Raw genomic sequence first — 18,610 nt, 5'->3', positions numbered from 1 at the left:
GATGGTTTATATAAAAATGTGACAAAAATACTTATCACATCAGAAAGCACAATGTGACAGCAGAAAGCACCAGTGTTGAACCTGATAAGGTTTTTGACTTATAACATCAATCTTGCAAGATTATTATGAGATGCCAACACCCTACTGCTTTGAAAAAAACTAATCCAACAAGTAATTTAAAGCACAATGACTGAAATGGACAGGGGACAATGAAGAGTAAAATGTCATCCAAGTTAAGGCATTGCATTCAACAAAACAACACAAGAAATTACAGAAGTGGTCCCCGAGCAGTTTAATTAACACAAGAAGTGGTCCCCTAGTACTTTAATTAACATTGGATGTGGTACACTATATGACAAACAAGTTGTCCAAAAAATACTGTGCCCATTACAAATGGTCTCCCGAAGTGGGTCCCAATCAGTACATTATAGCATTAAAAAAAGTCTGTGGATGTCAATTGCAACTGGCTTGAGACCCTAGAAATTGTGCAGCCAATCTTGAGGATGTTCTTCTTCCCCCTTGACGCATATGTGCAGCCCCTCTAAGTTGTGATGTTCTTTGACCTTGTGAGGTTGATGCAGATGGTTCAGCAGCCGTTGCAGTTCTTCTTGCAGATCCTCCCCTTGCAGTTGATGCAGATCCTCCCCTTGCAGTTGATGCAGATCCTCCCCTTGCAGTTGATAAAGATCCTCCCCTTCCACCTGATGCACTTCTTGTTGCAGATTTATTCCTTCCAGTTGTTGCAGATCCTCCCATTGTAGATGTGCCTCTTGTGTCCTGTGAAAGGCTTAAGGTAGTTAGATTTGACATAAATATAAATAAATGAACTTGTAAATAACATGTTCAGGAGGAAATACCTTGCTTTTCTGCCCCTTTTTACAACTTCTTACATTGTGTCCATATGCATTACAACTGCTACACTTCATACCAATATTTTTCTTGGACAACTTTGAATGGCTGACATATTCATCAGCTTCTCTTCTTCTTAACTTTTTAGGCCTTCCAGGAGGTGTTTTATAAGTGGGTGGTAGTAGTGGGGCAGTGTCGGATGTAGGCCAAAGTTGTTGTCCATTGATTGGAATTATTTCAGGTGCATAACAAGTGTTATAAGCATGTTTCTTGTAATATGGATGAACATAATCTTCTGGGTTTTCTAATTTATAATGTATGGCAGCAACAGCATGTCTACAAGGTATTCCAACCAAATCCCAAAAGTAACAACTACAACTATGATTACTTAGATCAACTACAAACTTGTCCATTGTAAAGCCATGAGTGACCTTAAATTTAGCACCCCCTGCCCAAACTGGAAGCCAATTCCCACTCTTTTCAACTTCCTTATCAAGTCTTTTTCTCGGTTTAGGCATAACATCACCAGGATAGTTGATCACTTTTTCTCTAAGTGTTGCAAACCTACTCATAATATATGACCTAATCCATTCCATCATAGTAATTATAGGTTTGTCTCTTGCCAGCAAAATAGTACTATTAAATGACTCAGACAAATTATTGATCAACACATCACATCTAGGATAAGCACTAAATGCATGTTTACACCAAGATTTAGTTGGAATTGTCATTAACCAATTATAAGCATCACAATTCACAGTCTTCAACTCACCCATTTTTTTTTCCCAGTCTTGAAAGTATGTTGCCTTGGCAGCCCCCATCATAAGGTCTCTAATGAGTAGTCCTCCACCAAATTTCTTCTTATAGTTGTTGTACAAATGCCTTAAACACAGCCTGTGCTCCACCCCATTCAAAATCTCATCAAATACTGCCATTAATCCCTGCCAACAAATGCCAACAGCCTTTACTAAAGTAACTTAACAATTTGAATAAAAGAGGGAATAAAAAACATATTGATGTATAAAGTAACTTACCTTTTGCTGATCCGAAATAAAGATCCACCGTTGACAATCTATTCCCCCAATATCACCCAGCAGCAGGCTCAAAAACCATCTCCATGTCTCTTTGCATTCATTTTCAACCACAGCAAAAGCTAGGGGGAAATATTGGTCATTAGGGTCTCTTGCCACTGCCACTAACAACTGACCTCCATATGTTGTCTTCAAATGACAACCATCTACCCCAATGAATGGCCTGCAACTACCTAAGAACCCCTCTTTACAACCCTCTAGACACATGTAAAATGCCCCAAACCGTGGTGGCAAAGTGGGTTGGGGTTGATTGACCTTAATCTTGAATGTTCCAGCCTTTACCCTTAGCAACTCAGCCACATAATCATACAAACGTCCATACTGTCATTCTCCATCACCCACTAAAGAATCCATAGCAATTTCCTTTGCTCTTCCTGCTTTCCAAGGAGTAATTCCAACACTAAAGGACTTTTTGATTTCATCTATGATTTGGTTCACTGTCATGCCTCCCACATTCACAAATCTGTCTACCAATACTTGTGCAATCCATTGCACACTTGCACTTTTGTTACTAAAAACCCTTCCACACTTGTGACGTCCAACGAGAGTTTTCACTCTAAAAGTTTCCCTTCCTCCTACCTTGCTAGCCATAATTACAAAACCACATCCCTTTTTACAAACTGCCCTCACTCTCTTCAAATCATTCTTAACAAACTTCACTTCTTTGCCATTTAATACGCCATGCTCCTGTAGGGCACTTTTAAAATCTTTCAATGACTTAAACTCCATCCCCAATGTAAATTTGAAACTCTTAGTCATTTCATCTGCTCTGTACTTTGGAAACTTCCTCCTATTATCACTAATAGCCTCATCACTATCCACATTTGAAGACAATTCATCAGTATTGTAATCTTCATTTATCTCATGCTCATGGTGTCCAACATCTTCGTTAACCACAAATGACCCCTCACCACCACCGTTTCTTCTCCTCACACTTTTCTTCCTCTTTTTCATTGTACTCCACCTCTCTAAAACAGGATTAATATTTCTTCTTTCTTCCTCCACCCTCTGATCCTCCATCCCAAACCCATCATCATCATTTTCCATTCTGTTCTCTTCACTATCATCCACATTTTCCACCACTTCTTCCTCAACCACATTGCCCTCTTCCTCACCCCTCTGTACATATTCGTCCTCAACATTCCCCTCTTCTTCTTCGTAATCCATTAGGACATCTTCTACTTCCACATTCCCCTCCACCTCACCAACATAACCATCTTCTTTATCAACTGTATCATCTTCTTCAGCCACATAAGCATGTGCTTCACCAACATAACCATCTTCTTTATCCACTGCATCATCTTCTTCAGCCACATAAGCATGTGGTTCACCAACATAACCAACTTCTTTATCCACTGCATGATCTTCTTCATCCACATAAGCATGTGCTTCACCAACATAACCAACTTCTTCATCCACAATAGCATCTTCTTCAACAACATATGCATGTATATCTTCCACCTCTTCTTCCATATTTACCTCTTCCTCCGTCTCCTGTACTGCCTCTTCACCAAAACACAAAAACTTAACTTCATCTGGCTGACTAGGTTGTACATGTTGGCCAAGAACAGTGCTTCCCTGTCATCACTGAGTAATCTCAGGTTGTTCATCGCCTTTTGTTTTGCCCCCTTCCACCATAGCTTGAACTCTGCATCATACTGAATTCTTTAACATATCCCACTGCTTCAAAGTAAGACCACCTGTCCGGATCAATTCCTTTTATAACATGTATTTCTCCTCCCACATATTCTATTCCCTTATTCTTCACGAACTTCCCCATGTGATGCAGAGAAAAATCAAAAACCATTGCTAATCCTACATTGTAAAATGCAAATTTTACTCACACAATGCACAACAAGCAATGGAGTGACAGTAAACATAAACGAAAATAACAAAATTACCTTCTTCGAATCGCCTTCCTGACACACACAATGCAAACGAACACTGGAGCAACAAAGTTATCAACCCTAATCGCGACTCACGTTCAAGATAAAACAAAGTTATCAACCCTCGTCTTTGATTCACTTAAGAAGATCCAATCCCTTAGTAAGTATATAAGCCCTTATCTCCGTCAGCTCATTTAATCACTAATCAATTTCAATTTAAAATGTAAACACACGTGGCAAATGTTACAAACGATACATGTCATCCCACGTGCCTATACGTTAGCCACATCACCCGAATTTTAACGCCGTTTGTATTGGAGGACCAAAAATAATGGTTTCCTTAAGGACAGGGATCTAATCGTGCAAAGTTTGAAATAGGGATGAAAAATAAAAACGCTTGATAGTTCAGGGACTAAAAACATATTTAACCCTAATAATATTTACTTTTGTTCTTACAATTTGATCCAAAGTTAAAATTTTTACAAAAATATCATTCCACAACCTTTTTTTTTCTAAATAATTTTTTAATTTTTTTACTTTCCTAATTCAATTTCCGAAAATTACTCTATCTTTAATTCTTACCAAATTATTATGGTTAGATATCAACTACTAGAACAGTTAAATAGCTTACCTTGTAGTAACATATTTATTTGACAATCATAAATATTTTTTTCTTTTGTTAAATTTTCTTAGAACATCTTCTATCAAATTTATTATCTCTAGTTGTCTACAAAAGTAACTTATTTCGGTAAAATGACTTAATGTACAATTATTTCAACAAATTAATTAATTATGAGGATATTTATAGAATTTGGAAGTGCAGGAAGTGTAAGATAAAACACCCTTTAATTAATTAATTATCTCTAGGGAACCGCGGCATATACCCCCTGTAACTTCTGAAATTCTCTGACTGGCAGAGAAGTTGAGACGTTACAGGGGGTATATGCCGCGGTTCCCTAGAGAACCGCGGCATATACCTCCTGTAACTTCTGAAATTCTCTGACCCAGTCAGCACCTGCAATAAATTGGCAGGGTATATGCCGCGGTTCTCTGGGCAACCGCGACATATACTCTGTTATTTAATTTTTTATTCATACGTGGCGTCAAAGGCAATGGTTGACTGGAGTATATGCCGCGGTTGGGAGCAGAACCGCGGCATATATGTTCGATTTATTTACAAAACTGCCACCGCGCACCATTATGCTGCGGTTTTCGTTGAACCGTGGCATAATGTGCGCTGTAAAAACCCAATTTTTTACTAGTGATATTCATTTATACACTCTGTTTCAGGTTGAAAGTGCATATCTCTGTGACACGAAACTTTTATTAAATTTGAAGAGTGATAGAGGGCATTCCCACCCCAATTTTTTTTTAGTATAATCTATATATATATATATATATATATATATATACATCTATCTAGATATTCTCAATAATATTTTTTTACCGATGAGGATATACAATACCATAAAACCTATATAAAACATCGATATATTTTTTCAGTCTATAAAACCTTAAGACCATAAATTTTAACGTTTTTTAATCAACTTTTTTCCTTTTTACTTTATAAACTTTAAATTTACACTTAGAGATAAACTTCTACTTCAAACAGCTAATATATTACTACAAACCACTAATTCAAACAGCTCTTTTATTGTTGACTAGTAACATAATTTATTCACATTTAAAGTAAAATTTATTTTCATTATAAATAATTTCACTATATGCTCTGTCTTCATAAATATTTAACCATAAATGAAGTAGATAAATAAATTGAACGTGAATCATCTGAAATCGACGGGGCAGTGTGATTTCTTCCTATAAAAGTCGGTGGAAACCTACAAATAAATATCTTGTTGTGAAGTATAAGCTTATTGCAAAAGAAAAGTTCGGGACGTAACCTATTCTCTGCTTGTTTGACTGATCGTATATTCTAACTTAAACTTGACCACTAGGGTCGTTAAGAATTGAAGTTACGTTGGATTATTTCGGAATACGATGCATATGTTCTCGAATAGCCCGAAGTCACGTGAGGCGAGGCCTCGAGCAACGTTCACACGTATGTGCAGCCTTGCTTCCCGCCCTACCACACGTCCATGCATGCCTCCCTCTAAAATAAAATCCTGTGCTCCATGATCCGACATTCAAGGGCGCAGTGGCGGTTGCTCCAAATTCCTCCACTATTGTGGCCGCATCTGTGCATGCAATATAGAAAGAAAGACATAAAAAAATCTTAAATAAATGTCTGTAATACGAATGCATAGGTCCTTTCCCACTGCATATTATATGCAGCTGCTAAGGCTACGGCCATTCTAGAAGAGTGTAGAAAGCTATTATGTGTAACAATAAGTAGGAAACCTTATAACCACCAAATTAAGCCACGTATCTCTAACCCCACTTACACGCATCATGACACACTTTTTGTACTTTTAAAATACACGATATCTTCAAACTCACCTAAGCTTCTTGTCCAGTCCATGCAACCACGAAAGCACACCTATTTATACCGAGCCCCTTCCCTGCACTTCACAACCATCCCATCTTCATCACTCTCTTATTGCTTCAAACTCTGTTTCCATTTCCCTCTGCACTGTAATGGGCTTACCTTCCTCATCATCAGACACTAGCTGGTGGGTGTTTACACTTCCAGCCATAGCAGGAACACAAAACTTAACTCACAACCCACTCTTGCTCATAATCCTCACTGCAATTCTTTCCATTGCCCTTCTGGCGTGGGCCTTCCCAAGAGGGGGAGGAGGTCTTGCATGGAGAAACGGAAAGAACCAAATGGGCCGGGTTCCTGTACCCGGGCCCAAAGGAGTCCCTTTCTTCGGCCTCTTGTTTAGCTTAAACCATGCCCTACCTCATCGCACCCTCGCTTCCATTGCTTCAGCCCTATCCGCCACGAAACTCATGGCCTTCAGTTTGGGGTCAAGCCCAGTAGTTGTAACTTCCGACCCTCACGTGGCGCGTGAAATCTTGAACTCGCACCATTTCGCTGACCGTCCCGTTAAACAATCCGCTAAGAGCCTCATGTTCAACCGTGCCATTGGGTTTGCCCCAAACGGTGCGTATTGGCGCTTGCTGCGGAGGGTAGCCTCAACACACCTCTTCTCCCCGCGCCGCATTCTTGCCCACGAGCCAGGTCGCTTGCTAGACTGCGCTGCCATGTTACGGGCTATAGCTCAGGAGCAGTCCAAAAACGGGTTCGTGTGCCTAAGAAAACACCTCCAAGATGCAGCGCTGAATAACGTTATGGGAACTGTCTTTGGAAGAAGGTACCACGACCAAGATGAGTGTTATAATCGGCGTGAGATTGAAGAGGTGCGCGACATTGTGCGGGAAGGTTTTGAACTTTTGGGAGCTTTCAACTGGTCTGATTACGTTCCTTGGATACGCTTCTTTTATGACCCTTTACGTGTTCGAGAACGGTGCTCCGTTCTTGCTCCGAGAGTGAAGAAATTTGTAAAGAGGATTCTGGAGGAGCACCGAATATTGGCTCCATTCAAGGAACTTTCTGATGACTCGGACTTCGTGGACGTGCTGCTCTCTCTAGAAGAACATGACAAGCTCGAAGATGATGACATCATTGCTGTTTTATGGGTTTGTGTTTCTTTCATCCCTACAACGTACGGAAGTTTATTGCCCATGCATGTTTTAACACGTGCATGTGTTTGAAAAACCTACTGTAACTAAAGTATATAAAATCCGGGAATGTGTCGCATGACTCTAATTAAAAAATGATAACCCAAACATAAAAGATTCTCCAAATTTAACTGGGCAGAATGTTATATGTTTTAGAAGATCGATACATTTTTTTATTCATCTGCATTTTCTATTTAGCAAAAGAAATAAAAAAGAAACAAAAAATAGAGACAACCAGATAAATATTTAAGCACACTCCAAGGTGACACTAATGTCACGGTAATCATCTCTTATTAAATAAATTTTATTAGCTTGTAATTAATAATCCGGTAGTGTGGTTGGTATACAAACAACTTATATTAATATTTTTAAAACAACTTGATTGCACGCAGGAGATGATATTTCGTGGCACGGATACAACAGCACTTCTTACTGAGTGGGTCATGGCCGAGCTTATTTTGAATAAGCAAGTGCAAACTAGGCTTCGCAATGAACTCCGCAGGGTTGTGGGAAAGAAGATGGTAGTTACAGATGCTGATGTGATAAAATTGCCATACTTAGAAGCCATATTGAAAGAAACCCTGCGGTTGCATCCAATTGGGCCTCTTCTTTCGTGGGCCCGATTGTCCACGTCAGATGTCCATCTGAGCAATGGAATGGTGGTGCCAGCCAACACCACAGCAATGGTGAACATGTGGGCCATCACTCATGACCCTAGCGTGTGGCACGAGCCACTAGTGTTCAAACCAGAGAGGTTTGTGAAGAGTGAAGGAGGGGTCGAAGTGGATATCAGAGGTGGTGACCTTAGACTCGCACCATTTGGAGCTGGACGAAGGGTTTGCCCCGGTAAAAACCTAGGTCTTGTGACTGTGAGCCTTTGGGTGGCTAACTTGGTTCATCGTTTTCATTGGTTTCAAGACATGGCTAACCCAGTTGACCTAGCCGAGGTTCTGAAACTATCTTGTGAGATGAAGAACCCCCTCAGAGCCCTGGCATCTCCAAGGTTTACTAATTAAACCTCAATAATTATTCTGAGATTTGGTGTGTAAGATATGTGAGGGCAGTGTTATAAATATGTTTTGTATTTCAGGAAAATACTATTTTTCCTATAAAAAAGTGTCTCTAAGTGTGAGGATGTTTTATCTAGCTTTTATACAAGTGAGATAAATATCCTTTTTGTTGTAATAGTAAATCTTTACCAGTTTCTGTACGCAAATATAATTTATATAAGTTGATATTCAGCAGTATATGTCAGCAGATATATATATATATATATATATATATATATATATATATATATATATATATATATATGTTTGAATTTGATTAAGCGAAACAAGTTAGCCATCGAAGAATGAGAAAATTTGCTAAATTAAGTACACATTAGACTAATCTGATCCTCAATAAGAAAATAAGTGTTATGTCGTAAAAAAAATGTGTTAAATTTTTTTTTTCAAATAAAAAAAATGAGAATTGTACATCGAGAAAACAGTTGGTTAAGCAACATGCTAAAATTGATGACATCGATTTTTTCAATGTGCAAAGCTATACTAGCTACTAACTAGGACGGTTAACGATTTAATCTCCCAAAGGCATTACAGAAAAGAGAATTGCAAACACTTCTCACACACACTTCAACCAAGAAGTGCACTTTTTTGTTTTTTTATTATACTTATTTGACACAGTAACTTAACTTCATTAGTCATTAATGTGGTAGTAGGAGACAAATTAGTTGAGGATTAGGTTTGTTTCCTAAGATCAAAATCACGTTAAATATATAATAGTTTAACTCAAAGCACATGGTTCTAAAACTAATATTAGCTTATAAAATGTTTTGTAATTCTTATTATCTCTAATTGCAGCTGTCTTCCTCAAATGGGGCCACTACAAGTAATTAGCTTTTTTTTCTTCAACTGCTGCTCTTCCGATCTATTAAGTGATGCCACACTATTTATATTTTTTATTTATTTAAAATCTATTAGGCAATAATGGTCACCACACCCCCATTTGGTATTGGGGCAAGAAAAGGGAGGATGTGTTATCATTTGGGATGAATTTAACGCATGTAATGAAAATGTACAATATTAATTAATTTTTTCGTTGTAAGGTATATATATGTCAATTATTTTGTGATAAAAGTGATGTAAGTAAAATTACAATCAAATCGTCATGTTTAAACTCATGTACTGTGTTTTAATAGAAAAAGTTGCATCCTACTATAGTCAATATAACTTTATGATGAGTTATTAGTTCATGTTTTTATATTATTTGGATTTAAGAAAATGATTTTTTTTCTTAGTTTTACTGGTTAAAATTGATTTATGGTATGAAGTCAATAAATTACTAGATTTACGAGTATATCCACCACCGCTTGTAATCTTTATAAGAACCATGTAAGTTTTCTTTATAATTTTTCTTTACGATATTTAATATATCTTAATTCAATAGATAGTTGACATTGTAAGTGATTTGTTGACATTGGGGATAGTTTTCTTGAAAAGTATAAATTTAACATCATCAACTAATTATAATAAATCATATACGGAAAAAAAACGTGTGCATTACACAAAGCAGTAAAATAGAAGTCATAACATAATCAGAAGTCAGAATCGGGAAGCGAAGAATAATCGAAAGTTAACACTTTTTTGATTAAGCAATCTTAACTATTCGGAGGATGGAATCTCATTCCAAAGTTAGCCATTTATTATGGGTTTTTAAGTAAAGCTGTTGTTGCAGTGTTTTCGAAGAGGTGCAATACAATCTGTATCATACTCACCAAATAAAGCAGTTTCCAATATGTACGCTACCTTCAACTCAGATTGCTTTTTGACAAATTCCTCTTTAATTTCCTTTACAATTTTCTTACAATTGATTAAATGGCTAGATTGACGTGTTGACTTATACATTAGTGGTAAACATGTGACAATGAAGCCGCACCAATTTTTGAAGAATACAAGTAATTCATGCAAACTCAAATCAATAGCATTGTGCATAAAACTTTTTCCTATATATGTAACACTAACTATTACCAATAGCATTGTAGTACGACTTGCATAACATTTTCTCTTTTGTGAAAATGTCGTGCAGCAAGAATATTTTCATCCAAATTCTGTGGTGTTTTTCCTTGATCACTCTTAGTTCCCAAACACAGAGTCATTACACTTTTGAAGTGAGTAACAGAAAGTGGTGAAATGTTATTCGCCATGGCGTTCATGAATATAAATTTCTGTTCTTTTGTTTACTTTCCCCAGCATAACTCTTCAACACGGATACCTTTTCACAGGAAAACATTTTTTTTTTCTATAAAATTATCATATTTTGCAGGGGAGATTAAATGGGTTTGATTAATCTTGCAGGTTAGAGAAGCCCAGTATACCAGACTTTGTTCCACAAAAAGTATACTGACAGTGAATGGAAACTTTCCAGGACCAACTATCAGAGTCAACAGAGGAGACACAATCTACGTTGATGTTTACAACAAGGGAAACTCCAACATTACTTTACACTGGTAATTTTCTATCTTAAGCAATTTTGAAACCTATGAGTGGATGAAAATTAACCATTACCGATTTATGGACAGGCACGGAGTGAAGCAGCCAAGGAATCCATGGACAGATGGTCCATCATACATCACTCAGTGCCCCATCCAACCTGGTATGAAATTCAGACAAACCTTGATTTTTTCTTTTGAGGAAGGGACCATATGGTGGCATGCTCACAGTGAATGGTTAAGAGCCACTGTCTATGGTGCTATCTATGTCTATCCAACCAAGACTACTCCCTACCCTTTTCCTCAACCCGATGCCGAGATTCCCATCATATTTGGTATGAAAAATTATCCTTAACAGTTTTTTTTTTCTGCAATTCACCAAATATAGCTAGAACATACTGATGCAAGTATGTGGGAAAAATGCAACGTTTTTATTTACTTATGTATATGCAGGAGAGTGGTGGATTAATGATGTCAACGAGGTCTTCAGACAGTCTTCTGAAACCGGAGCAGCCCCAAACATATCTGATGCTCTCACTATAAATGGTCAACCCGGGGATCTCTTGCCTTGCTCAATTCCAGGTACGCATCAATGTTCAAAGTTGATGAAGTTAATGATGAACTTTCAACTTCAAACATTTGTAACTTTGAGGTTTGGCTCTAAACGCCACAATTTCTTGTAATTTTCAGAAACGTTCAAGTTTAATGTAGAACAAGGGAGGACTTATCATCTCCGAGTTATTAACGCGGCACTGAATCTGATTCTCTTCTTCTCCGTTTCCCAACATAACCTCACTGTTGTTGGTTCTGATGCTGTATACACCACGCCATTGACAAGGGATTACATTTGCATATCACCAGGACAAGCAATGGATGTGTTGTTGCACGCCAACCAAGAACCTGGTCATTATTATCTAGCTGCAAGGGCATATTCAACTGGGCTTGGTGTTGCCTTTGATAACACCACAACCACTGCTAGAATAGAGTACAGTGGCAATTACACTCCACCTTCATCTCCTTCATTACCCAACCTCCCCGACTTTAATGATACACAAGCAGCTTTGGACTTCATCACAAACTTGAGAGGCTTGCCTGAGAGATCCCCCAGTCCAGTCCCAACAAACATCACAACTCAAATAGTCACCACTATTTCTGTCAACACTTTGCCATGCCCTAATGGCAGAAACGACTGCCAGGGGCTAAATGGAACCATTTTCTCTGCTAGCATGAACAACATAAGCTTTCAAACCCCCGACATTGACATTCTAAAAGCCTATTACTATCATATCAATGGGATATACGAACCGGGATTTCCCAGATTCCCACCTTTTACATTTAACTTCACTGCAGATCTTTTGCCTATAACGTTGAATACACCAACGAAAGAGACTAGGGTTAATGTGCTGAACTATGGTGCAACAGTTGAAATTGTTTTCCAAGGAACAAACGTTGTTGGAGGGATAGACCATCCTATCCATCTCCATGGGTACAGTTTCCATGTTGTTGGATATGGATTAGGCAATTTTAACCAAAGTCAAGATCCCTTGAATTTCAATCTCGTTGATCCTCCTTACTTGAATACTGTGATTGTGCCAATAAATGGATGGGCTGCCATTAGATTCGTGGCTGTGAATCCTGGTATGTAACACCAAATACGAGTTTATATTTAACTTTTTTTTTTCAAATTTTAAAATGGAGAGCTTATGTAATTTTTCTTACACGAACTGCATGCATGTATTTTCAATTGCAGGGGTATGGTTTATGCACTGCCATCTAGAACGCCACCAATCTTGGGGCATGCAGACAGTTTTTATTGTGAAGAATGGAAACTCTTCAAGTCAAATGTTGCCACCGCCGCCGCCAGACATGCCCCCATGCTGAAGAATATTCTGGACTTTCTCTGTTTAAAGAACTTTACATTGAAAACAATAAGTTAAATGTTTGTTTTACCTTACCTCTCCGGAAGGCATGTGTTCCAAATTTGAGGAAATGAGTTCTCCGAGTGTATTGCTTTTTGTAATAATTCACTTGTTCTTTTATTATTTTTGTTGCAGGGCATTATTAAACGGTCTTTTAATTAAGATTTTCTTTCGGCTATTAATTGCTTGGTGTGTGTAGTCTTTGGTTTTGGTTAAGTGTCACATGACCATCGCCAAGTAAAAATGACAGCAGACTCAAAACATTATCGATTGCTGGCTATATAGAGCTAAGGTGTTGTAATTTTCAAAATCCTCCCATCCAATAACTTATATCGAATTTAAAATTTAGATCTATTTTAACTAATAAATTATGTTAAATCCAAATCAAATAAAATATACTTTTTACCAATAAAAACATTGATTTTGATTTTTTTAATTTAATTTAAATCAAATTAAAACTACTTTATCAATTAGAATGAGTGAGAGACATAATCAATTATGAGATCCAAATTTAACTTGAATGTTAACTTATGTATGTTTTATGTATTGGTTAAACATAAAGTTGAACTTAGAATTTAGTCAAATTCGACTTGATTTTGTTTAGTGTGACTAATCCTAATTAGACCAATCACTCAACTTGAAATGAGATTAATCCAACTCATTTTAACACCATCTCAACTTAATGTTTAGGCCCAACACAAATCTATATTGACTTTAGTAGAGTTAGGCAGTCTACTTAAGTCAGACTAGACTCAATTAACTTGAACCTAATTCAATTTAGATTGAACATAACTTTGTCCTGACTTGTGTCAATTTGGTTCCAACCAACTTGATTCAACTTAAAGAAACTCGACTTGAACTTGAATTAACTTAATTCAAGTTATACTTAAGATAACTTAACTCACGTATCAATTTTACTAGACTTGATATAAGTTGGACCAGCTTAACTCAATCTGTATACGAATCTACACGTCTTAATGAATGTTCGAATATGATTAATCTAACATTAAAATAGTTTAATTAAAAAATAAATTTTAAAATTAACAATGAAACGTCTACTTATTGACCTTCATAAGTAGGTCTTAACGAATTTACTTAAATTTTTTACTTGTTTGTGTCGATTGTTTAATATTATATGTGTAGTTTCTTTTAGTGTTAGTTAAAGGGGCAACAACACCCTTGTGACACGAGGAAAGACTTGCTGGTTATCTAAGAAAAGAATTTTGTGTTACTATTTTTTTTTTCTAGTTATGCGATGCAGATTTGGATACTCATAAAAAAGTAATAAAGTAAAAGTAACTCAAAATAATAATACTTGTTATTATACTTATTTATTTTTATGAAAGGGGTCTGAAAATATCCTTTTTCTTTAAGAAATAATGTCCTTCCACCGATCCTTTTCTTTTTTTTTTTCTTTCTGAAAACCTTCCACCAGTTACTACCTGTATATATATTTTGTATTATGTGACTAAAATTACACTGACTGTTCAATAATTTTTAGTTATGCACCAATTAATTTAAGAATAGTTCTTGAGGCAATATGGATCATAGAAAATACATTTTAAATGGAGATTTTCTAGCTTATAAAAAAATGGAAAATTACTGTAACATTTTTTATGTTCTTTTTAAATATTTAGAAATTATATCAATCATCTGTCATGTAAGATTGCTCTAACCATAGTTTTACTAGAATAAATTAGACAATCTCTTTTAAATGACGTTGGTAGCACATTTTTTTGTTGGTGAGAGATACGAATTGAGACATTTCCATGATACAAGTGATATGAATCCCAGGTATAGTGTCGCTCCTATATGGAAATGAAACGTCAATAAGACATATAGAATATCACATATCGAAAAGCAACTCCTTTTGAAGTTGTACTAGTTAAAAAATATGGAGAAAATACGCTGATATGTGCATTTGTAAAATGTACAAAAAGTAGAAAAACATATCATATTGGAGATCCGTTGATAGTTCCAGAAGTGTAGATAGAGGAAGGCTTTGTTGCACTTGAGGTTGAAAAGGCAGTGCAAGAAAATATAGAGCAAAGCGTTGTTGAGACTAGCTAGACAGAAAAGGACTTATTAGTACTGATAATTTGAGTGTTCAGAAATTTGTGTTCATTGGTTCATCGCGTGTACAAACGAAACCCAAACATGTGCAATGAAGATCTTAGGATCTTTGAAGAATATTATGAGGTATTAAAGAAAGGAAAAGAGTAAGTTAGCTTAATATGTTAGAATTTAAGATGAGTATGTTTAGCGCTTCTACTAACTTTGTTTGTTTGAGTTGATGTACTCTTTTATGTAATATATTCTTTATTAATAATATATATATATATATATATATATATATATATATATATATATATATATATATATATATATATATATGGTTTCTTAACTTATGTAACTTTTTTTTAATTGATATATTTTAATAAAAGTATACTAAATTTTAATAAACAAAACTCATTCATTAAAAAGATATACTTTAATTCCTAATCCATTTTTCTTATTTATCTTATTTGTTTTTTTTTTCATTTTCGTCCTATCTTTTCCACATCGCAATTTTTTACTATGTTGTTTATTTGTTTATCACTTTATTAACAAAATAACTAATATTCTCACAATCTCGTATCAATAAAACCAAACTTTCGGCATATACCAAATTTTCAGAAATTATTAGTAATCATGTTTCATTTCCTAATAAAACCAGTGCAACTGTACAGTATGTTAAATAAAATCCAAAATATAAAAGTGATAAAGATAAGCACAAAACACAGTGTCACAGACGTTGGGCAACATGTGTAGTAGCTACAAATTTTGGACAATTCAGTTTGCTCAAATCCTTTTGAAAAAAATTCTTCATTTCCAAGAAAGTGATTGAGAATGATAAGTTCTAAGGTCTCCGTTAGTCTTTGTTCACTTGAATGGGTTTGGGAGAGAATGATTGAGAAGATTTGAAGGTAAAGTTTTGATTGTTTATTTGAGTGAATTTAGAGGTAAGTGAGAGTGAATTTGGAAGTAAATTTTTTAATCTGTCACATCAATCAAATCCTATACTAATTCTCACAAACTTTACTTCCAAATTCACTCTCACTTACCTCCAAATCCACTCAAATAAACAAAAAAATTTACCTTCAAATCCTCTCAAACCTCCTCAATCACTCTTCCCAAAATCCATTCAAGTGAACAAAACTTTACTGAAAACCTTTTTGGAAAAAAGAAAATTATCAGGCAGCAAAGAACCACTCAGAAACTTTTTTTGCTGATTGTTGACATTTTATTGTAAGGAAGAACTTCCAAAATTTTCATTTCCATATTCATGATCTAGATCTCTTGGATTATTGTGACTTTAATAACAAAATAATTGATGATGTTGATTTTTTATTTTTGATTGAAAGGTTGTGTTATATCTTTTCTTTGTTATTAAATTTCGTTTTTGAATTTTAGAATTTTAGAATCATGTTGATTTGCAAAAGAATCGTTACTAGTGTGAAAAATCATTATTCATATTTATTTTATTTTACTATATTTTTAGGTTGGACTTTTCTCTAAATTTTCATAAGCATAATTACATCCCAAGGAAACGGTAATTGGCCTAGAGAGCTTTTTAGAGACGTTTCATGATCTTCGGATGTGTGAGTGAAAGAGAAACAAGTTCGATAAGTGAAGAATGTAATTAGAGTTAGGTGAATGTTTCTGATTTTTTTTTAAATTAAAAATAAAAATTATTAAAATACTTATGTATTTAAAATATGTTTTTTATGAACGATGATTTTTTTTCTACTAAAAAGTTAATACACTTTCATCATCTGAAAAAAAAAACTTAGATGTAAGATATATATATATATATTTGAATTTACTTATAAAAATAAGTTTGTTATCCATTAAAGAAATATACACAGAAGATTTAGTGTATTTATATTTTTGAAATTCATTTGAAACATTGGATGTTGTGCATATGAAAATATAGGGTTGATTTGGTCGAGTTGGATATGGATTGCGAGTTAATTCGGTCCGATTTTTCGAATTACAAATTTATATTAAATTCATTTTTTTAATGAAAAATATATTCTTATTTTGAATAAATGAATCTTTAAACATGTATAATTCTAATAATGATTATTATAATGATTATCATTTTATATAATTACTACTAAATTGGAAAAAAATAATATCATATTAAAAATAAAGTTTAAAATTTAAAATATATTTCCTAATTATCTAATTTACTCAATTTGATTTATCAACATTACTCGTTTATCTAATTTAACTCTAATGTTTAAATTTACTTCGAATTTTTCATAATCGGTGGAAAGGATTTTGTTGTTTTTGGCCTTAAAGTGAAAATGATTTTGTGATGTTTGATTTTTGAGCATTCTCTCACTTTTGACTTCAATTTGTAATATGCGAATATACTATATGCAAGATTAAGATTAGGGACCAAATTAAAGGATACTATTAACATTGAAGTTTGTAAATAACTCAAATGTGCCAAAAATAATAAAACAAAAAATAAACACTTTGACAAATGACAAAACACGGACAATCTTTTTCTTCAAATTTCTAATAAATGACTTCTAGAAAGATAAAGATATGTTGTATTAATTTAAGTATGTTTTTCTACTTTTAAACTGTTGTGGTTTAGATTCTTGTAGAATGTATACATAATAGTCATTTATTCTTTTCATACAGTTAGTAAATAATATTTCTTATCAAAATTTTTTTCTTTGAGTGTGTATCTTCTGTTTTGTCTCCTCTTTGTTTTCTCTCTTTCAAACCAACAATGGTACCTAGAACAAGATTGGTTCTAGATGTCTTAATGGGCTAGTCTGACTCTAATTAATGTGGGGGCAACAATGACGGGAGAGGCATTATTGAGTTTTTGTTCAAGTTTATGGGTGCATCGATCTCCTAGTATAGTAAAAAGCAACAAGTGATAGCTTTATCCACCTATGAGATTGAATATGTAGCTGGATCTTCCGCTGCAAGCCAAGTTGCTTGGTTTGCATCTATTTTGACAACAATAAAGGTGGAATTTAGGAGACCTATCCAGTTGTTTGTAGATAACAAATCAACAATCAATTTGGCTAATAATTCAATGTCACATGAAAGGAACAAACATATAAAGACTAGATTTCATTTTTTGAGGGAACTAGTTAACAATGGAAGATTAAAAATTGATTTAGTGCCTCCACCCACTTACATATTAAACTTATTTTTCCTAAACCTTTGAAGAAGGACAAATTTAATATCCTAATATCTGAGTTAGGCTTGGTTAACTTTAATACTTGAATTAAGGAAAAATGTTATATTAATTCAAGTATGTTTTTCTATCTTTAAATTGTTTTAGTTTAGAATCTTGTACACTCTATAAATAAAAATCATTTATTCTTTTCATACACTTAGTGTAAATAATATTTTTTATCATCAGAATTCTTTTCCTTGAGTGTGTATCATCTGTTTTGCCTTTCCTCTGTTTTGTCTCTTCTCTGTTTTGTTTCTTCTTTGTTTTCTCTCTTTGAAACGAAAAAGATAAGATAAAACAAAAATGTGTTTGTTTTGTGACAAAAAAAATAATTAAGAATAATATTTGAAATGTGCTATTGTTCATGTGAAAAAAATATGTTCAATGTATTATAAGTGGAGAAACCTTAATAGTAAGTCCCCATAAACTCACTATCTTGCATCATATCCCATCTTTGTTGCAAACTTTTAAAGTATTGT

General features: G+C 34.6%; 3 protein-coding genes across 3 annotated transcripts; 2 read left to right on the top strand and 1 right to left on the bottom strand.

Moving 5' to 3' along the window:
• Window positions 1–453: 453 nt before the first annotated feature.
• On the bottom strand, window positions 454–1,784 carry LOC148195035 (uncharacterized). The gene is made up of 2 exons (XM_088094212.1): window positions 858–1,784; window positions 454–777 (listed from the first exon to the last, which is right to left on the bottom strand). Exons 1-2 carry the CDS (start codon window positions 1,782–1,784, stop codon window positions 454–456), a joined length of 1,251 nt encoding a protein of 416 aa, XP_087950338.1.
• A 4,637-nt stretch (window positions 1,785–6,421) lies between these two features.
• On the top strand, window positions 6,422–8,524 carry LOC124832359 (cytochrome P450 78A7). The gene is made up of 2 exons (XM_047306549.2): window positions 6,422–7,429; window positions 7,864–8,524. Exons 1-2 carry the CDS (start codon window positions 6,422–6,424, stop codon window positions 8,485–8,487), a joined length of 1,632 nt encoding a protein of 543 aa, XP_047162505.1. The 3' UTR covers window positions 8,488–8,524.
• Window positions 8,525–10,533: 2,009 nt separating this feature from the next.
• On the top strand, window positions 10,534–13,009 carry LOC124832358 (laccase-15-like). The gene is made up of 6 exons (XM_047306548.2): window positions 10,534–10,640; window positions 10,828–10,979; window positions 11,052–11,296; window positions 11,415–11,543; window positions 11,652–12,599; window positions 12,712–13,009. The coding sequence occupies exons 1-6, from the start codon at window positions 10,548–10,550 to the stop codon at window positions 12,840–12,842; spliced, it is 1,698 nt and encodes a 565-aa protein (XP_047162504.1). The 5' UTR covers window positions 10,534–10,547; the 3' UTR covers window positions 12,843–13,009.
• The last annotated feature ends 5,601 nt before the right edge of the window (window positions 13,010–18,610 follow it).

This window comes from Vigna umbellata, chromosome 7 (assembly GCF_029865625.1).
Source record: "Vigna umbellata cultivar VRB3 chromosome 7, Vumbellata_1.0, whole genome shotgun sequence".
Taxonomy (NCBI): domain Eukaryota; kingdom Viridiplantae; phylum Streptophyta; class Magnoliopsida; order Fabales; family Fabaceae; genus Vigna; species Vigna umbellata.
The sequence above is the reverse complement of the archived record's forward strand: the minus strand, read 5'-3'. Positions and strand labels throughout refer to the sequence as shown.